The sequence below is a fragment of the Apostichopus japonicus genome, chromosome 3 (genome assembly GCF_037975245.1).
Source record: "Apostichopus japonicus isolate 1M-3 chromosome 3, ASM3797524v1, whole genome shotgun sequence".
NCBI classification, from domain to species: Eukaryota; Metazoa; Echinodermata; class Holothuroidea; order Aspidochirotida; family Stichopodidae; genus Apostichopus; species Apostichopus japonicus.
Genome location: NC_092563.1, coordinates 29475704 through 29497002, shown reverse-complemented (window position 1 = coordinate 29497002; position 21299 = coordinate 29475704). Strand labels below are relative to the sequence as shown.

Genomic DNA, 21299 nt, shown 5'->3' with positions numbered 1-21299 from the left:
AGGAAAAATGAATTTTAGTTAGTCAAGGAAATTTCTAGGTTAGAAAGTCTTCATTACGTCTCTGGCTCAAGCGAAGTCTTTAACAATCTCCAGGAGGCCAAAAAATAACTTGAATCACATTTATGATTATAAGCTGCAAGGTATCATTATTAGGTCGAAAGCAATGTGGGTTGAACAAGGAGAACGTAATTCGAAGTATTTTTTGGATTTGGAGAGGCGAAATAAGTCAAGGAATTCAATATCAGAGCTGAGAGGTAGAGATGGAAAGGACATAACTGGTACCAAAGCAATTCTCAACGAATTAAATCATTTTTATATCAACCTTTATACCAGTGAAAATAGGCCAAATGTGAGAGATTTTTTTACAAACATTCATGGCGCCACGTTTCTTGGGGAGGCAGATGCAAATTCCTGTGATGGGCGGTTTTCAGTCGAGGACTGTCACACTGCCCTACTTACATTTTGTAACGGGAAAAGTCCCGGTAGCGACGGTCTCTCCGCAGACTTCTACAAAAAATATTGGCCAGTAATCGGAGAGTTGGTAACAGACTATTAATTATGCATTTGACCACATTGGTATGTCCTCTGAACAATCTAGGAGTATCATAACATTAATCCCCAAACCAGGCAAGGATCATGGTTTTGTCAGGAATTACCGCCCTATTTCATTCTTAAATGTGGACTATAAAATTGCTTCAAAAGTACTTGCGTTAAGAATAAAACATTTAATACCAACGTTAATTGACACTAACCAGACTGGATTCGTTAACAACAGATTTATTGGTGAGAATAATCGCTGCATTCTTGACACTATTGATTATTGTGATGACAACAACATTTCAGGTTTTCTCTTGAGTATATTGATTTTGAAAAGGCTTTTGACAGGCTTGAGTGGAATTTTATTTGGGAGTGCTTACACTATTTCAAATTCAATGATGGCATTATAAGATGGATACGTACTTTGTATTTAAATGCTTCAGCTTGTGTTTCTAATAATGGTCTCTCCTCTTCATATTTTAAGATTTCTCGGGGCGTCCGTCAAGGTTGCCCCTTAAGCCCTTATCTTTTTATCCTGTGTGCCGAGATTCTTAATCTTCAAGTCAACAATAATAATTTAATTAAAGGCTTGTCTCTCTTCGGTCGTGAATTTATGATTCTCCAGTACGCTGATGATACCTGTATTTTCCTAGATGATTCACGTGATTCATTGTGCGAATTAATTGAGGTTTTTACTCACCTTGAAAAGGTGTCAGGCTTAAAATCAACTATGATAAAACCAATATTTTCCCTCTTGGCCCTAGAAAACGCCAAAAACCTATATATCTGGAGGAGTTTACTTTCAACTGGACATTAGGTCCAATTACTATGCTTGGTATTACTTTTTCCACCGTTAGGGACAACCTTTTTCATCTCAACTATACCCCTAAGCTCTCAAGGCTTAAGAGCCTTCTTAATCTTTGGTCGCATCGAGACTTAACCCCTTTAGGGAAAATCACTATTGTTAAAACGTTTGGGTTGTCTCAACTTGTCTTTCTTTTCCAGGTCCTTCCGGACCCTCCTTACCAGTTTATTAGCGAACTGGAGAGTATTGTATTCAAGTTTATTTGGGGTGGAAAACCAGACAAAGTAAAGCGTTCTACGCTAAGTAATGACTTCAGTAAAGGGGGGCTCAATGCCACTCACATTGTTAGCTTTATTCGCAGTTTAAAGTGTACGTGGCTAAGGAGATACCTCGATGATACTGAGATCTATTGGAAATATATTTTTAACTTTCATCTCTCAAAGTACGGGAAAGAGTTTTTGTTTGAGTGTAATTACCAGGGTGTAGACATTCATATAATGGTTTCATTAAAGACATCTGTAATGCTTGAGCTTGTTGTACTTTTAAAAAGCCGGTAGATAATTTTGGTAACCAAATTGTATGGAATAACTCGGCAATTAGAATTAATAATAAAATTATTTATTACAGGACTTGGCACACCAATGGGGTTTTATATGTGAAGCATTTATTCCACGTTAACAACAAGGCTCTTAACTTCTCAACTTTTCGAAATAAATTTAATTTAGTTGGTTCACATCTCACCCTCTATTTTGGTCTGGTTGCCGCTATCCCCTCCTACTGGAAAACGTTGCTCAACGTTAATGATGTTCCCCTTGAAGATGACAGTTTGTATCACAGGTTATCCAGTATTCCCCATATGTCCCGTGCCTTTTATAAGGAGGTGGTAAAGAATGTCTCTACCAAACCGACCGCTTGTCTGAAATGGGAAACCTCTTTTCAGTTTAATGAGGATCAATGGAGAAGGGTCTTTTTAAGCCCTTTTCAGTCATTAAGAGACAGTAAGATTAAATTTTTTCAGTATCGTTTTATTCATAGGATTCTGGGGACAAATCGTTTGCTTCATCAATTGAATATTAAAAATAATTCAATGTGCACCTTTTGTGAGGAGAATGAAGAAACTATGATCATTTATTTTGGGATTGTAATATGAGCAAGTCATTTATTTTAGATGTTGAACAATCTGTACTTGGCCAACAATTTATTTTCTCAAAGCAGGACATTTATTTCGTGTACAAATTGTGCCTAAAGCACCCCTACAACTTTTTGATTTTCCACCTAAAGTATTATATTTTCAAGAAGAAAGTTGAAGAAGAACTCCCTAATTTAAACGAATTTTTATTTCGATTTAAATTTATGCTTCAAGTAGAAGAATATTTACAAACGTCTAAATTTCATGCGCCCATTTCATATAATACTTTACATAATGCATTTAAGAAATGCAATCTCTTATTTTCGTAAAGACTTCATCAATCGTATAAATTATTTTCATGTTATGTTCCCTTATAATTTATGCAACGTAAGAATGTTGAAATTATAATTTATGCAACGAAAGAATGTTGAAATAAAATTTGAGGAAAAAAAAAAAGTTTTTCCGTTATTCCTATATATATATATATATATATATATATATATATATATATATATATATATATATATATATATATATATATATATATATATATATATATATGCAGCATAGTAGTTTAACAGTTTTTCCGTTATTCCTATATATATATATATATATATATATATATAGCACAATGCTTTCTTGGGGAGGGGGCAGGCAGGATGTAGTTGCTAGTTTATACGGGAAGACAAATATGCAGGTAGCCTAGACGCCCCCCCCCCCCTACGCCACTGGTGCTAGTCATGATTCTATAGCTCTTCCGGTTTTCAAGCATTCACATTAAAACATATTGTGTCAATCTCTGGACTTTTGTATTCCTACAGCTAACTTGATGTCGTCGGCTCTTCAAAAGTGCAGGTCTAAAAGTTAATCCAAATCGCATTCTTTTAAAGATGAACGATAGTGATTTTTCAGCATCGACGAAAAAATACGATTTTATTCAAGAGTATTCTAGTTGGTTTCCACTTTACACATGTGAAAATTCAAGTCAATCCGATGTTGGGAAAGGCTAAAAAAAAATCCCTAAACTCGTTGATTTTTTAAACAAAAATTGGGCTTTTCGCGAAAAGCGATTTGATGATCACGTGATCTACAGTGACATGTGACGTCATTTTGATGATAACAAAGTGAAGTGTACTTCAGCAGTGTGCACTTAGTGCGTAAGTTTAGTTGCAACCTACTCTACATTGGACTCGACAAACAACCTAAACCACTAGCAAAATGCCAAGAAATTGCGTTGTAGGGGGATGCAACAGAACGAATGTGGACTCTACAATAAGTTTTTTTCAATTTTCCAAGCGGAAAAAGTAGAGAGAGATATCGGAAACTCTGGATACGATTTGTGCGGAGAACCAGGAAAGACTTCATCGCACCAGGAGTTTCTCATGGCAAGAATGTGAAAGTTTGTTCTGCCCACTTCACAGAAGATGATTGGGACCCTAAATATTTGATGCAGAAAAAGTTGAAAGTCAGCACTAACGCTGTAATAAATATGGGCCTAAGCCGGAAATGGGACAATAGCCCCTCATCGATTTTTTAACTTAAACGTAAACGTAACATTGAAAGGGAAGAGAGGAGATTTGAAACACTGCTTGAAACAAAGGTGTTATTGTTCCTGCTTTTTCTTGTCGTTTTAGTGAAGCCGACTGCCCCAATGTAAATTACGGAATAATCGGTCATAGAGACATCTCGGGCCCAATTGAAATTTGCGTGTGGCAAGGTCACTAAAGTAAGAAAAGTTTGAAAGATTGATGCTTTTATGCCGCATTATTTCTATATATCCCGATAAATGCAACAGTAAGTGTTGGAACTGGAAGACATGTCAGACGTGAACAACCTAATGACTATGTGAGGAGAGAATCAACGTGCAAATTTCAATTGGGGCATGGACGTCGCTTAGGCAGTTTTTTGGGGCAGAGATGTGTTCATACCCTCCAAACCACTTTAAATGTAATACGAATAGGAAATGTGTGTATGCTCGAGCGAAACAAAACATCGTGTAAGTATTACTTACGGTAGTGCACACTGTCACTTGTGTTTGCACAGTGTGGAAGTACCGTTTGCGGACCAACGTGAAGTTGGGCTAGATTACGATTCCTCCTGAAGCCCAAACCACGAGGCATGCATGTGAATAAACGCAATAGGCATTGCATGTAGTGAGAAAATTTTTCGAGCTAGACTAACTACTCGATTGAGTTCAAATGCGGTTGTATTTCAAGCTCAATGAAACCTTTTCGTCGGAACAAGGAACGTTTATGTTTTACAGTAGGCCTAGTGCATACAAGCGAATCTATTTTGTTTAGAACTTTGGATTTTCTTTCGGATGTTATACTAATCTACATTTAGACGTGAGACTATCATCACTATTGTTATTGTGCCAGTTTGACTGGTAAGTGAGCACATTCATACATCACTCTGTATAAAACCCGCCAAAAACGTGATCTTGAGATTTACGTTACTTTGGGTCAGCTTGCGAGTTACCTCTTCAGATATTGGGAAATCGTTGCGAAATCGCCGCAAATTTCGTAAAAACAAACTTGTAAACACGTGGTGAAGAAATCAAGAAACACCATGATATTCATTATCTATTTATGTCTTGAACATTACGCCGGAAAATAACAGTTATGCTGACACGAAATGCACGCACAGCTCCGTACTGAACAGTTCACAAAAGAAAAGATCATCACAGTGACGTCATTCACTGACCTGAGGGCTGTTCAAGGTCGTTGCAGTGTTTGCAAATTCCTAAATTACGGAGACGAAAAAACGACGTTATAATTCCCTTTTTTATAACTTTCCGGTGTGCTATTTGGAAAATTAAAAAAATGTGTTGCTTGGTAACATATGAACTACATTATATATGAAAATGAGAGATTTTTTTTCTGTCACTATCGTTCCACTTTAACTTCATTTAAACACCAGAGTATCCTTAGAGACCTTTCTACACAATTTGTACCCGGTAAATTTTTGAATAAATTAATAAACTGTTGTTGCAAAGACCATCTACATACTATGTAGTTTCAGCACCATACCAAGTATAAACTTATACGAACATACAGTTGAAGAGATATGACATTTAATATTTTTATGGTAAGCCCTGTCAACTCGTTAGTATTCAAAATACCGAGTCCGATGTTGATTAATTTGTGGTTGTTGAGATATCATGTTAACAAGCTAGCCGTCCCATACAGAAAAACACACACGCCCACACCCACACAAGCATGATAACAAAGGTTACTGAGCCTCCGGCATCGTAACCAAATAATCGCTCTAGAAACTTGTATTACTCGAAGGGGAGGTGTATGGCGGGCCATCAGTCTCAAATCGTGGGTAATCGACTTATACCGATTTAAATCGACATATACCAGTTTAAATCGATGATATGTCGAATTAAATCGGTATATGTCAATTTAAATCGACATATACCAATTAAATTCGACTTATACCAGTTTAAATGACATATACCGATTTAAATCGATGATATGTAAAATAAATCGGTATATGTCAATTTCTTTGGACTTATACCAGTTTCTAGCAACTCAAATTGACATTTACCTATTTAAATCGACATATCATCGATTTAGCTCATTAACATATTCCAAATCCCGATTTCGGTGATGATTGACAGGTGAAGATACATCACGTGCAGTCATCTGACAAGGCGGGTGAATAATTAAATGGTTCCAAAATTACCAAGCTAGCAAGCTAACAAGGGTGTTCATCATGATTATGTCAATGGTAATTATGGACAATCACTTGCAAAAAGATTTCGGTGTAATAAAAAAGGCTGACAAACTGATATGTCAATGACGTGCAATTATCTCAATGCAAACTTGGCTTGACAACTCAAACACGCGGAGCTATAGTATAGGAATACTTTTAGTCAAATACACACAGAGCTGCATATGCCTACAATACGTACACAGATGCAACTACCTACTCCAGTCACACCATAAACAAGAATGATATTGTTCTGCAGTGAGGCCTACTGTAAGGTTACGTTTTACTGTAGTTAACATAAATATCATCATATGCTTCATGAAATTAATTTGAAATGATTACCTTCGCTTAAGTCTGTCGATGTGGCTATAGCAATACGCGAAAAAGTTCCTGTGAAAAAGGTTGGTTGGTAGCCGTACTTATGACAACCTTCAGTACTCAAATTGTGCGTGACAGTATTAGCCCCTGTGTACTCGAACGTAACGACAAACTCGCTCATGCATGGGCTCTATCAAATAAAATAAAATAAAACCTTAACACCCATTATTGAAAGTGTTAAATCTAGATGTGTGAAAAGATAGGTTAGAAGTTATGTCAAGATTTTTTTACAGAGGTGTAGTCGTCTTGTAGCCTGTTTTCAGATTTTCTGTGACGTTGGAGAACCGAACAGTACTTTTCCCTGGAGTAACAAATGCGACGTCACCCAACAATTGTTTAAAGGAACACCGTGACGAACACCTGTAACGTTTGCTTGTTTTTAGCGAGCAGCAGATTAAGGCTATTAATATGGGAGCCAATCAAAGTGTAAGTTTATATATATATATATATTCTCATTGTGTTCACCGTGTTCATTAACCTGTCTGTATTCTGTGCGTGTTTTTGTCCCTTCTGTTACTGTTACTTGTCATTTAGCCTCTGTAGAAGATCCTGCTAGGATCGAAACGTCAGGCCAACTTACTTTGACATATTCTATTACACAGGCTCTCTGGTGGAAAAGCAGTTTGCTAACAGTTTTATTTTATTTTTATTTAGATATATATATATAAGTAAAATAAAAAATTATTGTAACTGGTTGGAATATGTTTCTTGCCTAAATTTTTTTTTCTCTCTTTTCAAATTTCTTTATCTGTCTGGTCTGTTTTCTGCTGTTCAATTACCTGTATCTATCTATCCCCTTTAATCGTATTCAGTCGGTAGAAAAAGCTACAACGTAAAAGGATAGGAGTACGTAGGAATTAAGAAATCATTGGAAGCGTCAATAGAAAGTATTTCATAAAGATCTTTATATGATGATGATAAGGCCATATCATTTCATTGAATTGGTCTGTTTAAGATCCAAGGTTTACCAAACGATCATATATAATCGGCATCCTAAACCGAGACGCTTTCCATGTGTTTCGTTACATATACCTCTACCTACAATCACAATATGGAAGATCAATTGGAAGAATCTGTAACCGATGTGATATTCCCAGCCGTTAATTCTGAACAAATCGCTACAAGATAGGTTATTTTAATAAACCACCTTACAACTTTCGCTTAATGTGGCTCCTCCAAATAATGCAGCTGTTCAGTCAAGAGAGAGAAAAATATTTGAACACAGCAATGACACAGACGAAAGACTATATACCATTACAGTTTGCCATTGCGTTCTTCGGTAAGTTGCGGCAAGTCAATGTTGACTATGTCTAATGACCTTGCAGTTGTCTGCGAATTCGGAGGAAGGATATTCATTACTTCCCAAAGTGACTCGACTAGGTAAAGAGTTGCACTGAGTCCTATTATCTTTCATAACTAACCTAACGGACAAAGTTACTTTTATGACTAAAATCGTTCGGTTGGTGATTAGGTGTATGAGACCGATAAACAATATTACTCTATAGACCTGGTGCATGTTCATACGTTCTATCGAAAAAAAAGGTCTACGGGCACCTTGCCAATTTGTCCCATATTCAGTGAATTTGTTCTGTATTATTATCGCATTCGAAATCTGTTGTAATTTTTCGAAAAGCTTTTTTCGTTTCTAAGATATACAGATTTGAAGTATTAATAAATCTTGGGAAACTCATAAATATGTGCAAGCTATGACGTAGAGTGTTGCGGTCATCAAAATGTCGTATTTTAACCCATATTCACTTTAACCCCAATTACAAGCCCAACTATATCTTTTGAATTATGTTATGTTCCTCTTTTCAAGAAAACAATCAATTTCTTTTTTAAATCGACTTAGGTCACAAACCTGTGTTAAGTGTCCTTGAAACAAAGATTGTCAACAAAGGAATATCATGAAAGGAAATTAGGCAGTCACTCCCTTCACATCATCGATGTGCATAATTAGCTAATGTTCATTCATAAATGAAAATAGAATTAAATAAACGACTTGTACAATGGTCAACCTATGATAGATTTTGATGAGAGTTGCAGCTATTTTCATGAGTTCTAATGTCTATTGGAGAGATTAGGACAATGATGTTCCTAGCTGTCCGTAGACCTATAAATATTAAGCCTCATTCTGCCTGCCATTACCCAGAAACTAACCACCGATATCAAACTATGTACCCTTTTGTGGTTCGATTGTGTAGTTAGCATATCACACCTCGTCAAGTTTGTGTGATTATTTACTACACAGTAGTATAAAAACATTTCATTAGGCCGCCGAGATTGGACATATTATGAGGCTTTAAGCAATGGCAGCAGGTTGAACCATGTACACGAGAGCGTCGAGTCAAGCATTGTTTAAGCAAAAATGTTCAAGTACTCATTCATTGCAGAAGGACTTATATCTGTAATAAGAAATAACTCATCCCTACAAGATCAAAGGGCACTTTTCAAAACTGAAAGAAATTGTTTTTTGTGTGTGTGTGGTATATTGTTTATTTGTATGTGTGTGATTGATATATGGAATGTGTAATAAGAATTGTTAATTCATAATTGTGGACAATAGATGCACCTATAGATAAGGTACGTTTGAAGGGTTGCCAGCCTTTCATTACTCGCCCACTGCACTGATGCCCGTACATAATATGGTTTGTTAGGCTCAATCCATCATGGTCATACTGAGTGCAGTGTGAGCTCTGACAGACATGCCTGAATGTTAGCACCGAAACTTTGTCCATCCTACCAATCTACTTACTATTTGATCTGCTACAAAGGTTTCATGCAAGATGAAAGGAGCCAATTTCTTAATTCTTATCACAATAAACCTGGCATTTGGAGAAAATCGATTCACAGAGAAAGCAATTGAGTTTCGTAAGTGTGCGTAAGAAAAGCTATTCAATTGCCTAGGTATTTAGTTAGTATAGGCATGTTATCGGACGTCCTAGGTCTAATATTATGTTCGATTTGTTGGATATCGGGTCAATTAGTAATAAATCGTAGGTTAATTCATCTATGGTAACAATGTATATTGACTTTCATACATAATGTTGCTGTTGATGTGCTGCATAAAGTCGAGATGGTGTTTTCCTAGGGACGAAATTGAGTCCCATAAAGGAAGGTCTAATGTTAGTTTATATAACTGCACAAATGTGAAAAGGGAATCGTTAATCTGACATCTTATAGAAAATATGGTATGCAGAATGGAAAATTGTTACGAATTGTCAACAATAATGGAAACAGTATAAAAATAGACCGAATTGTGAATATAGAATATCTCGTGTGATAATATCCAGCAGATTATCCAACCCAAAAGTATTATAGAAACCTTACGTTTAAATGATTTTCCTCAGGAGTAAATGCTCGTAATGCTTAGCAAAAGGTACTGTGTTTTCACTGGTATCGGTAAATGAAACCGACGTTTGATATAATTATTTGAAAAGAACCCTCTAAAGAAGTAGGTGAAATGATGAGTTTCCATAACTAGCACAATAGACTTTGAATGGTATATATAATTGTTCCAGCGGCCGACATAATATTATGGAAATATGACACAACGATTTACTGCAAATAAGGAGAACTTTCCTCCCAGCTTGCCTTCAAAGAGGCTCACATGGTATCGTGTGTCGAAATCATTTAATGGTCACCTATCGTTAGGACGTTGAGTGAAACATAATGTGTATATGTGTCTCTGATTTTTTATTCAGTGTTATTTTCCTTCACAAATCTGTTGACATATCATACTACTGTATTCCGTCCTTTTGCAAATTCAGTAACAGATGCCAAGCAGATCTTGCCTATGGTAAGAGGAGTACCAGACATTAAATTCACCATAGAGATGGCGTTGGTTGACAAACTTGAATACCGATTTTATGAGTGAGTATAAATGAACAGTATTCGTGCCCAATTTCCAATGAAATGGCAGTCTCTGCTTTGTTTTTAATCATTTCTAAACTTATAAAGCGGAACAGAAAAGAATCATAAGTGGGAAAGCTGTCGGGAAGGCTATTATCCGACCATAGCTTCTCAATCAACATTCTCAAATGAAACTATTATCTAAATAACATTTCAAAACAAGTTTTCATATTGTCCTTTCATCTCAACCTTTATTCTCAGACGTCTGTTGGTTGAATGAGCCAATAAATTAGCTCGGTGAGGTAAAAGCTTTGAAGGTGGCAGTAAATTATTTCTGTTGGTTGAATGAGCCATGGATAAATTAGCTCGGTGAGCGTAAAGCTTTAAAGGTGGCAGTAAATTATTTCTTGAAAGTTGAGCATGAGTGACCATTGTTTGACCTTCTAGCATACTTGGAAGCAATAATTACAACCTTTAACGACTGTTAATATTTAACAAGAACATGATGACTTCATAGTTTGAAAACATTATCAATTGTGCCTATGAAAAGTTTTAAATGAATATACACTGTTTGAAGCAAGCGAAGTCAGTAATATCATACAGTAGCCGATATGTAATCCTCACAGTACTGTTCTTGTTATTTTTCTTTGTACAGCGTTAAAATTAGAGACATTGAACATAAACCAAAGTCATTTTTGGCTGTAAAGGGAGATGCTGGCTTGTCTTGGCAAGAAGGGGAGCTTCGCGTTGATGTTCAGTATAAATGGACTTATGGAACACACAGGTTGTAAGTTTGATATTTAATTAGTTCCATACCTGTTGCACATGATATAAGGCCTATTTCAGTGCTGTGGTCTCTATCATATGGAAGTAAAATACATTGGACGTCCGAAGACATTCCTTCAAATTAGCAATTTAGGAAACTATAAACACACAATTTACTAAGCCGTTCTCAAAGCGACCACGTTTGTGCACATACCAACGTCATGCACTTGTTGTACAGTAATTTAGGTAGAGTAATAAAACAACAAACAAATAAGTTTAATGTTCCAATAGAGACTATATATTAAAGTCCTCCATACTAATAATGTACAGCAATGATATAAACACTGATACTACCTAGGAAGATACAAACATCTTTATTTTACTATCTAGAAACACTGCCCTTTCATATATGGTATACAGTGGGTGAATGAAAGCCTTAGTATGTCCTCCAGCTACCAGGTTTAAAACTAAACTACCCAGCTTCAACTAAGACCGTCGTGGGCAGGAATAACATGGTAATGTCTTTACTGCCTATTAACACTGCCCTTTCATATAGATGGTATAGGGGAAAGAAAGCCTTAGTATGTCTTCCAGCTACCAAGTCTAAAACTAAACTGCCCTACATCAGCAAAGAACATCTTGGGCAGGGATAAACATGGTAACTTTACTGCCTATTAACACTGCCCTTTCATATAGATGGTAATGGGGAAAGAAAGCCTTAGTATGTCCTCCAGCTACCAAGTCTAAAACTAAACTGCCCTACATCAACAAAGAACATCTTGGGCAGGGATAAACATGGTAACGTTACTGCCTATTAACACTGCCCTTTCATATAGATGGTAATGGGCAAAGAAAGCCTTAGTATGTCTTCCAGCTACCAAGTCTAAAACTAAACTGCCCTACATCAACAAAGAACATCTTGGGCAGGGATAAACATGCATGGTAACTTTACTGACTATTAACACTGCCCACTCATATATATGTTATATGGGAAAGAAACCCTTAGTATATTTGCCAGCTACCAAGTCTAAAACTAAACTGCCCTACATCAACAAAGAATGACTTGGGCAGGATTAAACGTGGTAATGTCTTAACTTTACTGCCTATTAACACTGCCTCTGCACTCACGATGAGATGTTATAGGGGAAAGAAACCCCTAGTATATTTTCCAGATACCAAGTATAAAACTAAGCTGCCCTAAATATCGGTGTTTTAGCTTGACTGTGCAGAATTTGTTCAAATTGGCAATTACGTAGCCTGCATCAAAATGCCGAGTGAATAATATTTGCCTATTTTCTAATAATTATTTGCTACCACATATACTAATTTGCATAAAATTGGAAGTCTTATGTCAACATCTACCTTAACCAAAACTTATGTAATTAATTTGAGCGTATCCTTTCATTTCAGGTGCTGACGGGTGTGGTAGTGTAACTATCCATATGGCAGATGAACATTGTCATTTTACTGTCACAGAAATTGATATTTGGCTACCGTAAGTGAATTCATGAATTATTCATCCACTTGTAATTCATTCTTAGACAAATAACGGAGAGCATTTAGGTACATCGTTTGGTTTATCGCTGAGTACTGTACCTTCGAGACCAATGATTATCCAACGTCAGATTCCAACATTATCAAAATAGAATTAATTTCGAATTAATTACCCCCATATTTTGGGAATGATTTTTCAAACCCTATTTGAATAAACGTAAGGCAAGTTACTTGGCTTCACTTGGACATTGAAATCTGGAAACCGTCGCAGTCAAAATCAAAATAAAAAGGGTGTTAGTGACAGGACTTAATTTGTTTCAGTCTGCATAAACTTTGCATTATCTCTGTAAGAACTATAAAACACACACAACTTTTGGCAAAAAGAGGCGAAAGTAAGACTTGACGATATAATGCTCCTAATACAAAAATAATAATAACTTAAAGTAGACAATTTATATAATTATTTGTTATTAAATATCCAATTAGTTTTCCTTTTGAATGGAAAGTTACAAGAAGCTAAGATCTCGACAATTAACACATACTATCACGGCAAACAGAGGTACCACATTCGTTTCGGTTCTCGTTGCCAGGAAAGTCACTTATTAAACTACACGCGTTGGCGATTATACCAAACGCCAAGATGTGACTTACGATAGCGACTCACGTTTCGGAGTTATACATGTGACGTGCGACATTCTGAGTCTGTGAGTTGCTTTCCGCATAAGTTACTTGGAACTCTTCCGGAAACGATATTGAGTAAATTTAGTCATTAATAAGAATATAAGCATATTCAAATCTCGATAAGATTGAGTATGTCTTAGTAGTTTACATTGAACTTGGCTGGTCGTGTTCAAGATCGTCGGTCTTAAGCCTCGGAGAAATTGGTATAGAAGATTATTTCAATGAGAAAGAGTAAATCCTGTTTCTACCCTAAACTAATTATTTTCTTACTCCGTTATTATCTAAGTGTGCATCGCGCTGCATCACAACTTTTCATCTATACCCCTATATGAAGAACCGAGACATAACAGAACAATACTTAGTGAGTTAGTACCACGACCCTCTTAATTAAAGCAGCTGTGTTGTTCGCCCCTTTGTCAAATATAAACAAAAAACGTTCTTCTCTTCCAACTCTATGTCCTCTAGTATGGCTCGTATCAATTCTATCAATTATCTATTTGCTCCAAGTGGTGCAGCCAGTTGGGAATTTCATAATGCTAATACCACTCTGTACTCTCCTCTCATATCATACTTAAAAGCACTCGTGTTGGCAGTATGAACAATTCTTAACCATTATCTGCAGCTGATAGAAACATGATATTCATACTGCTCAAACTGTCCAAAAGAGTGATTTGAAGTGAAACATGAACGAACAGTTTAGAAAAAATTGCCCCGCCTGGATGAGAGGTGCAATTACTTGATAATAATTATAGCATAAACAATAATGAAAAATAGTAAACGCTGTTGAGATTCTGACATGCAATGTAGACTGGGCCATGAAATATCTACTATGAAATGTTGCTAAGCCATGACCAGTTTTGACGTAGCCTATACTCAAATGAGTCATTTGAATCAGAATTATTGTGAAATCTGACTTTATTCATTCCTTACAGTTGGCGTTATAAGATGTCTGGGGTACCGTTGAAAGCATACTTAAGAAAGCAGCAAATGAGGGGGTAAACTATTTTCATTTAAAATTTCTCGACCAGTTTACTTCTCTTACGACATCTCTTACGACATCTCTTACGACAACTCTTACGACAGAGTTCTCTTACGACATCCAAAGCTCCAATTACGTGGGGGCATATCTGTTGATTAAGAAGTTACCTAAAATGATTAATGATGGCATTTAATTAACATATAGGCCTATTGCTCGTCAAAGCACAACATGATCAAATATATCATTGTTACTGTTTGCTTATGACCTCAAACATCATATGACATTGACAGTAACTATTTGGATTCAAAACAATCTACACTTTAATTGAAATTTAGAGACAAAGTCGATTTCAAGAAGACTGAAACAGCTGAACATATTTTATTTCTATGAACTCATTCCAGATCTGTGGATTTATGTCTAACGTGATTCGAAATGACCTCGCATCAGTTTTGTCGACAATATCAGGTTTGTAAATGACTATTCGGCAGGTGATAGGATATTGACCAAGTTGTTTTCTCATAAACTAATTTGGTTTAGAAAGAACCCATGCACATCACGGTAAAGATTTGTTCATTATAGCTGTGTATAATATAAATACTGGAATCCTTAGTGGCAGTGGTTCTGAAGAGTCACTTTGTTTCCCCCACCTAATTTAGTAGTCAATCTTACTTCAAGATATGAGTTAACTTCATTACTCTGTGTTGAGACAAACACTGTATTGAATTATACCTTCAGGGAAAATAGAACGTGTTGCTATTGACCCAGTCATATGAAAGAGAATATAAACTGACGCATGCACGGAGAAGCACAGTATAATAACTATCTTGCTCAACTTGTGTTACTTTATAATAATATTCTGTAAAATACAAGATTCTCGCAATGTTGTAAAATGTATAGAAATTAGTTCTAAGCCATTAAAGTAGCACCGAAGGAAGAATCGATAGCCAGGCCAGAGCACAGGGGAGGGTGTGCCTATCCATGTGCCCCCATTTGTAACTGCATCATGTGAACGAAACCATTATGAGTTACAGATCACAAGCATTGTGCCCCCTCCTTAAATTGTTGGTGCCCCTACTTCAATATTTGGTGCCCTGTTTCAATATAGTATTATGACCAAGTGCATTTATATCCATTTTAGGCTTATTATATACATTTCCTTTACTGACCTGAATATGGGCTTCTTTGAAATATTCTGTGGATGATTTGGACAACTATTAATTAAGGGAATTCTATCATTTATATTATTTTCTAAGTTAACTTTTTGAGATATTCTCATGTTTAAAAGCTTACCAGCAAATAAGAACAGTGTTTTACGTTGGGTCCTTTCGTTTTGATTATTTTTTAAAAGGTAATGCGAAATGCAGGACAGGGCGACGAAAGAAGCGTTACCGTTTTTAGGATTAAGCTACTACAATCGGAGTTCCTATGAGTAAAAATGACCTCTCCATTTTCTTCGAGACTTTAACAATTCTCGGTGGCTGGGCAATAACACTCTCTTTACCAATGGTACATAGTACATACAGCCCTACTATACTTTGACTGTGTGAGAAGAAGAAGACGCGAGACCATTAAAGTTATGATATCAGCTAAAACGTTATTGCACGTGGTTCGCCTGACGCCATTACATGTGACTGTTTAGTTCTTCATGAACTATTGAGACTAGTGTTTGCTCGACTTCTAGCGAAATTACTTTGCTGGCATTCAACTTGGCTGCGTGTCTTTGATCAAGGAACTAAAATTAAACATTCAATTACTACGGCTAATGACTCTACTGGATGGTAAAGTCTTGTGAGGAGATGGAGCAGGCCAATCTTTCTTATGCTTTTTAATTTACCAATAAACTGAGAATGTGATTACTAACTTACTTTACAAAACATATTCCAGACGTGACAGAGCAACACGCATTAAAATCACATAATCACATAAATATCACATAAATATATATATATATATATATATATATATATATATATATATATATATATATATATATAATAATAATAATAATAATAATAATAATAATAATAATAAATGCATTTATATAGCGCTAATTTTGTACAAAACATTCAAAAGCGCTTAACAAGGAAAAAGCCAACCAGTCGGGTCAATCAAAATAAGCAAGCTAAAACAGATATGTGTTTAGCTTTATCTTGAAAGCATCCAGGGTCAAGGAGTCGATATACATCAATTCCACCGGAAGTGAATTCCACAACCGAGGTCCTTTGTAGGCAAAAGCCCTATTGCCTAACGTATTATGATTGATACGAGGAACATGCAGGGTGATTTGAGAATGTGAGCGCAAAGAGTAAGAACTAGACTTCACCAAGATCATATCACATAAATACTTACTAGGTGCAAGACCTATTAAACATTTAAATACTTGCAAGATTTGTTTAAATTCAATGCGTTGCTGTACAGGTAACCAATGAAGAGATTGTAAAGTAAAAGTAATGTGACAAAATTTAGGAAGAGCGTAAATCAACCGAGCCGCTCCATTAAGTACCATTTGAACTTTACGAAGCTTATAATCAGGTAAACCAATCAAGAGTGCATTACAGTAGTCAATGTGACTAATTACAAAAGCATTAATAAGAGTTTTAGTACAGTCCTCATCCAGGAATTTTCTGATCTGACGAATATTATAGAGTCCATGGTATGCCCTTGAGCAAACTTTTCCAATATGAATATCCATTGACATGTTGCTGTCAAGATAAACCCCAAGATTTTTTGCACTATCACATGGCTTAATATCCACGTTACCTACTTTTATCATCTGAACCCGAGTCTTAGCAACTTGTTGACGAGTACCAATTAAAAGAAACTCGGTCTTGGAATCATTGATCATTAGCCTATTGCTGATCATCCAATGTCTTATTTCGAATATAAGTGATTGCATCGCCAGAACAGCCCGTTCCTCAGATAACAGAGAACCAGCATTGAAAGATAAATATCACTGTGTATCATCAGCATAACTATGTGCTTTAGGAAGGTGTTTAGAGACAATGGTAAACAACTGAGAAACATAACAAAGAAAAAGAACAGGACCGAGACAGCTGCCCTGTGGTACACCACAATTCAAAGAAAAATCTTTCGATGAGATATTTTCTATAGATATATGCTGTTTTCTGAAAGACAGATAATTACCAATCCATTTTTGTGCATTATTAACATACCAAATTGGGTACGCAATATGTTCATAAGAATATCATGGTTAACAGTATCGAACGCTGCACTCAAATCCAACAGGATTAAAAGAGTGCATTGCTGTTGGTCCATATTCATCAGTATATCACTATGTATTTATATATATATTTATGTGATATTTATGTGATTATGTGATCTTAACTTGTCAACTCGTCAAATATACACAACTTTTTCGAGATGTCGCGTTACACTAACACACTAAGTCTACAAGTACCCTGTCCTTTCAGAACCACCGTACATATCGTATTATCCAGACGCTCTATACTGGATTAGTGTACCTATTACAGTCTGTACATGCATCCCTTAACTGGCACAGGCGCATACATACAGCTGCAATAATACAATGTACTATACATGTATATAGCTTATGTTAGACGCAGGGATATATTTTAAATATCAGTCAAACGGACTTGTTAATGTTTTGATGTTGAAGGCTTTCGTTGATGCTTAACTATGCAGTACATTGAAGTTGGTAAAATATGAAATTAAACCACTTTAATAAAATATATATTATTAAGATATGAATATGAACGTGCCCCTTATATGTTTCCCCGCAATATTTCATTCAATTATAAGGGATTTTGTAAGCATTTTCGATTCATAAAATTTACTTTGCAAGATTTTATTTCTGATATTGTTTGACGAAACGACTGCGCCAGCAAACCGAATCCTTTTGTCAAAAATTCATTAGTTGAAATTTGTTTAATGGATGGCTATCATTTTAGAGATGCGTGATAATGGCAAAGCAAACACCCATGTTGATCTTTTGAAATACGTTAATGACAACAAATTATGAGTTGTGTAAGTATACACATGTTAGGATCTTTTGTATGAAAATGAACTTAACATCGAATTTCTCCTGCATTGATCGAAGCAATACAGAGAAAAAACACATTCTGTAATAAAAATGAAATGACACAAAATTGCTAGACATGCTAAATCTATGAAAATGTCAAACTCTGAAAGCAAACCTGTCACATGTATTGAGTGTAAGTGACGTGCACAGGACTTCAAAGTTGGAGGAAGGGAGGAGGGGCGGAGGTAGCGAAATTAAATCCCCCCCCCCCCCAACTGATTAAGGTAGGATTAAGGTAGGATCCCCATCATTGCTTTTTAAATGTCACATAGCGTATTCCGAGGAATGTTTAGATTATAAGTTTAGGTCTATATAAGTAGGTTTAAACGCAAGATTGTGCTAATAAGTGATAATAAACGCAAACAATTACTCCGACTGATTAAGGTAGTGACCTGGATTTATGTGGGAAGGACAGATGCGAATGAAGTATTTAAGGAAGGGCAATGCACTGGTGACAGTGAAGCCGAGTGCTTTTTAAGAGGGTATGTCGGTTCTTCCCCCAGAGTCAAATGATACATTCTGAGACAAATTTAAATTATAGTTTAGGTCCATATTAAGAAGCCGACACCTGGGAGGACATCTGGGGTCCTCCCCATAAAAACATGAAATAAAAATGTTTATGATTTAAATGGTGCATTCTGAAGCATGTATGGACTTTAAGTTAGGTCTGTATAGGAAGCTTTTACCGGAAGTTTGTGCTAATAAATAGAAATAACGTCAAATTTTCAAGGTTAGGGCCTGAACCTAATTTATGGAAGGAGAAGAGGCGAATGAAGGATTCTGTAATGGAGAAATGTTATTCTGTGGCCCTTGAAACTTTTTTATGTATGGTGATTGGAGGGGGGGGGGGTCCCCTCGAATATACAATTAAGACGTCAAATTGTGCATTCGATTCTATAGACTATAATATAGGTCTTTATAAGAATCTCATAACGAAAGGTTGTGCTATAATAACAAATCATAAGTTTCCCCTGAATGATAAAGATTGGGTTTCTGAGCTTTATGGGAGGGCAAGAGTCGAATAAACGACTTTATAGTGGAGTCATTGGAAATGTCTCCTATTTAGGAGGACTTGTGGGTCCTCCGCCAGAGCAATATTAAATTAAAATTTAGACGACAAATAGTGCATTCTGTGGTGTTCCCCCTCCCATTCCTTGCGGTTCTTGCGCACGCCACTGGACAGTTTTCTTTCTCAAGGTTTCGTAAAGACATAATGTGAGCATAGGAATCTTCGTACAGCTTTGATAGGTTTTTAAATGTTACTTTAGAGACCCATTTAACATTTTTCCTAAACACGATGGGTGTACGATTAGAGTACTGAGCTTGCACAGAGGCTGTTTCAAGATTGATACAGTGGCGTAACAACAGAGGGCTGAAAGGGGCGAAGCACCGGTCCCGAACCAAGAACAGAAACAAGGATATCATCAAGAAAAATGGGGAACCGGCTCTCATTGCGCAAGTGCTGTCTCTAAATGATTGCGCACCTCACTCGCTCGCCTACGGGGCCCTATATTGAAACCATATGAATCATTGCGCCACTGGATTGATATCACTGGTTTACCATACCTTCTTATATATCCGGCTCCCTGTAAAGTTTTGATTTTTCTTCGATTAAACCCTCATCTCGACATTAGGGGAATAAACACTTTCATGATTCTTCTCCTCTTGTTGGAAGTTATCTTGGTGCGTGGCTAAAACAAGTTTTTAATTATTATGCTTCCGCTTCTCCGTGCATCTGAAACCATTCAATAGCTAACACGTATGTCACACATGTCTGAAAACAATCAATGAAAATAAATTATAATATAACCAACATTATGAGGTATTGCTCTTGTTGCAGTTTAGTTATTGATATTTTACCATGTCATGCGAATGAAGGATAAAACTAATGGATCCCTCAAGGTGTTGCTATTGTTAGAACAATATAGAAAGAAGGGATCTCATAGCTGTATTTATATATATATATATATATATATATATGTGCATATATATATATATATATATATATATATATATATATATTTATATATATATATGTGTGTGTATGCGTGTGTGCGTGTGTACATGTCTGCGTTTGTTTTGTATTTCTGACAGAGGACTTGAACAAAAGAATTCCAAGTCCTCGGTTTTTATTTCTAGAGAATCACCACGTCCTCGGAAGGATTCTATTGTATGGGATATTGTTAAGGTTATAGGTACGTGGATTTGAACAATGGAAAATACAATTGGGTCCTCGGTCTGAATGTAATACAAACATGTATGTGTGTGTGTTAGCAGATTCCATCAATTATTAGTATCTAATTGATCTTGGATGAATACCGATGTTTTGGCAAAAGCCCCTCCTGTCCACATAACTGATTCATTTTTAAATTAAACATATACTGCAAGCCTGACTGAAATTGAATCACGAAACTTCAGGTCGTTATAATCAGATTATCTATCAAGAGCTACTTTCAGATATTCAAAAAAAGAAAAGATGGTCACTTGTTTCTTTTATAATATATTTATTATTCGCATGACGATGTCCTAATTTGTGATTAATCTATATCTATTAATTATTCAAATGATTGTAATAACCTATAAGCATCATGCTAAACTAACTAATAACAAGGATAAAACAGGGAGTAATTCGAGTACAAGATTATCATAAATCATGATATTTCTATTTATTTTCAGGGATTAGTGATAATACCCTCTGACATGCTGCTAAATTATTCCAAGGTTTTGCTTTTGTACTTTATTACCAGTAGAAAGCAGTAAAAGACAACTTAACTTCATCAATAGATTTCCTGAACGGATTATGCATGTCACTGTGGCAATATGATCACATAATAAAATTGGGTAACGCTGACGTCTTTGAGGCCAAAGGTCGAATATCCTGCATGCAACTTCACTTTCGCTC

At 36.0% G+C, this 21299-nt stretch overlaps 1 protein-coding gene across 2 annotated transcripts; it reads left to right on the top strand.

Annotated features, from left to right (window-relative positions):
• The first annotated feature begins 9177 nt into the window (after nucleotides 1–9177).
• Nucleotides 9178–16301, top strand: LOC139965811 (uncharacterized). 2 transcript variants are annotated; one of them, XM_071968551.1, is made up of 7 exons: nucleotides 9178–9437; nucleotides 10337–10439; nucleotides 11074–11205; nucleotides 12594–12678; nucleotides 14291–14353; nucleotides 14739–14802; nucleotides 15686–16301. In XM_071968551.1, exons 1-4 carry the CDS (start codon nucleotides 9353–9355, stop codon nucleotides 12598–12600), a joined length of 327 nt encoding a protein of 108 aa, XP_071824652.1. In that variant the 5' UTR covers nucleotides 9178–9352; the 3' UTR covers nucleotides 12601–12678; nucleotides 14291–14353; nucleotides 14739–14802; nucleotides 15686–16301. The 2 variants fall into 2 exon arrangements, with proteins under 2 accessions (XP_071824652.1, XP_071824653.1); XM_071968552.1 differs by lacking the exon at nucleotides 14291–14353.
• The last annotated feature ends 4998 nt before the right edge of the window (nucleotides 16302–21299 follow it).

What these genes read in the sequence shown, in the direction of transcription:
- LOC139965811 (XM_071968552.1), top strand. Translation starts at nt 9,353, where the DNA reads ATGAAAGGAGCCAATTTCTTAATTCTTATCACAATAAACCTGGCATTT. An exon ending in AGAGAAAGCAATTGAGTTTC is followed by an intron (nt 9,438 to 10,336) that starts GTAAGTGTGCGT and finishes TTGCAAATTCAG; the next exon opens with TAACAGATGCCAAGCAGATC. An exon ending in CTTGAATACCGATTTTATGA is followed by an intron (nt 10,440 to 11,073) that starts GTGAGTATAAAT and finishes TTCTTTGTACAG; the next exon opens with CGTTAAAATTAGAGACATTG.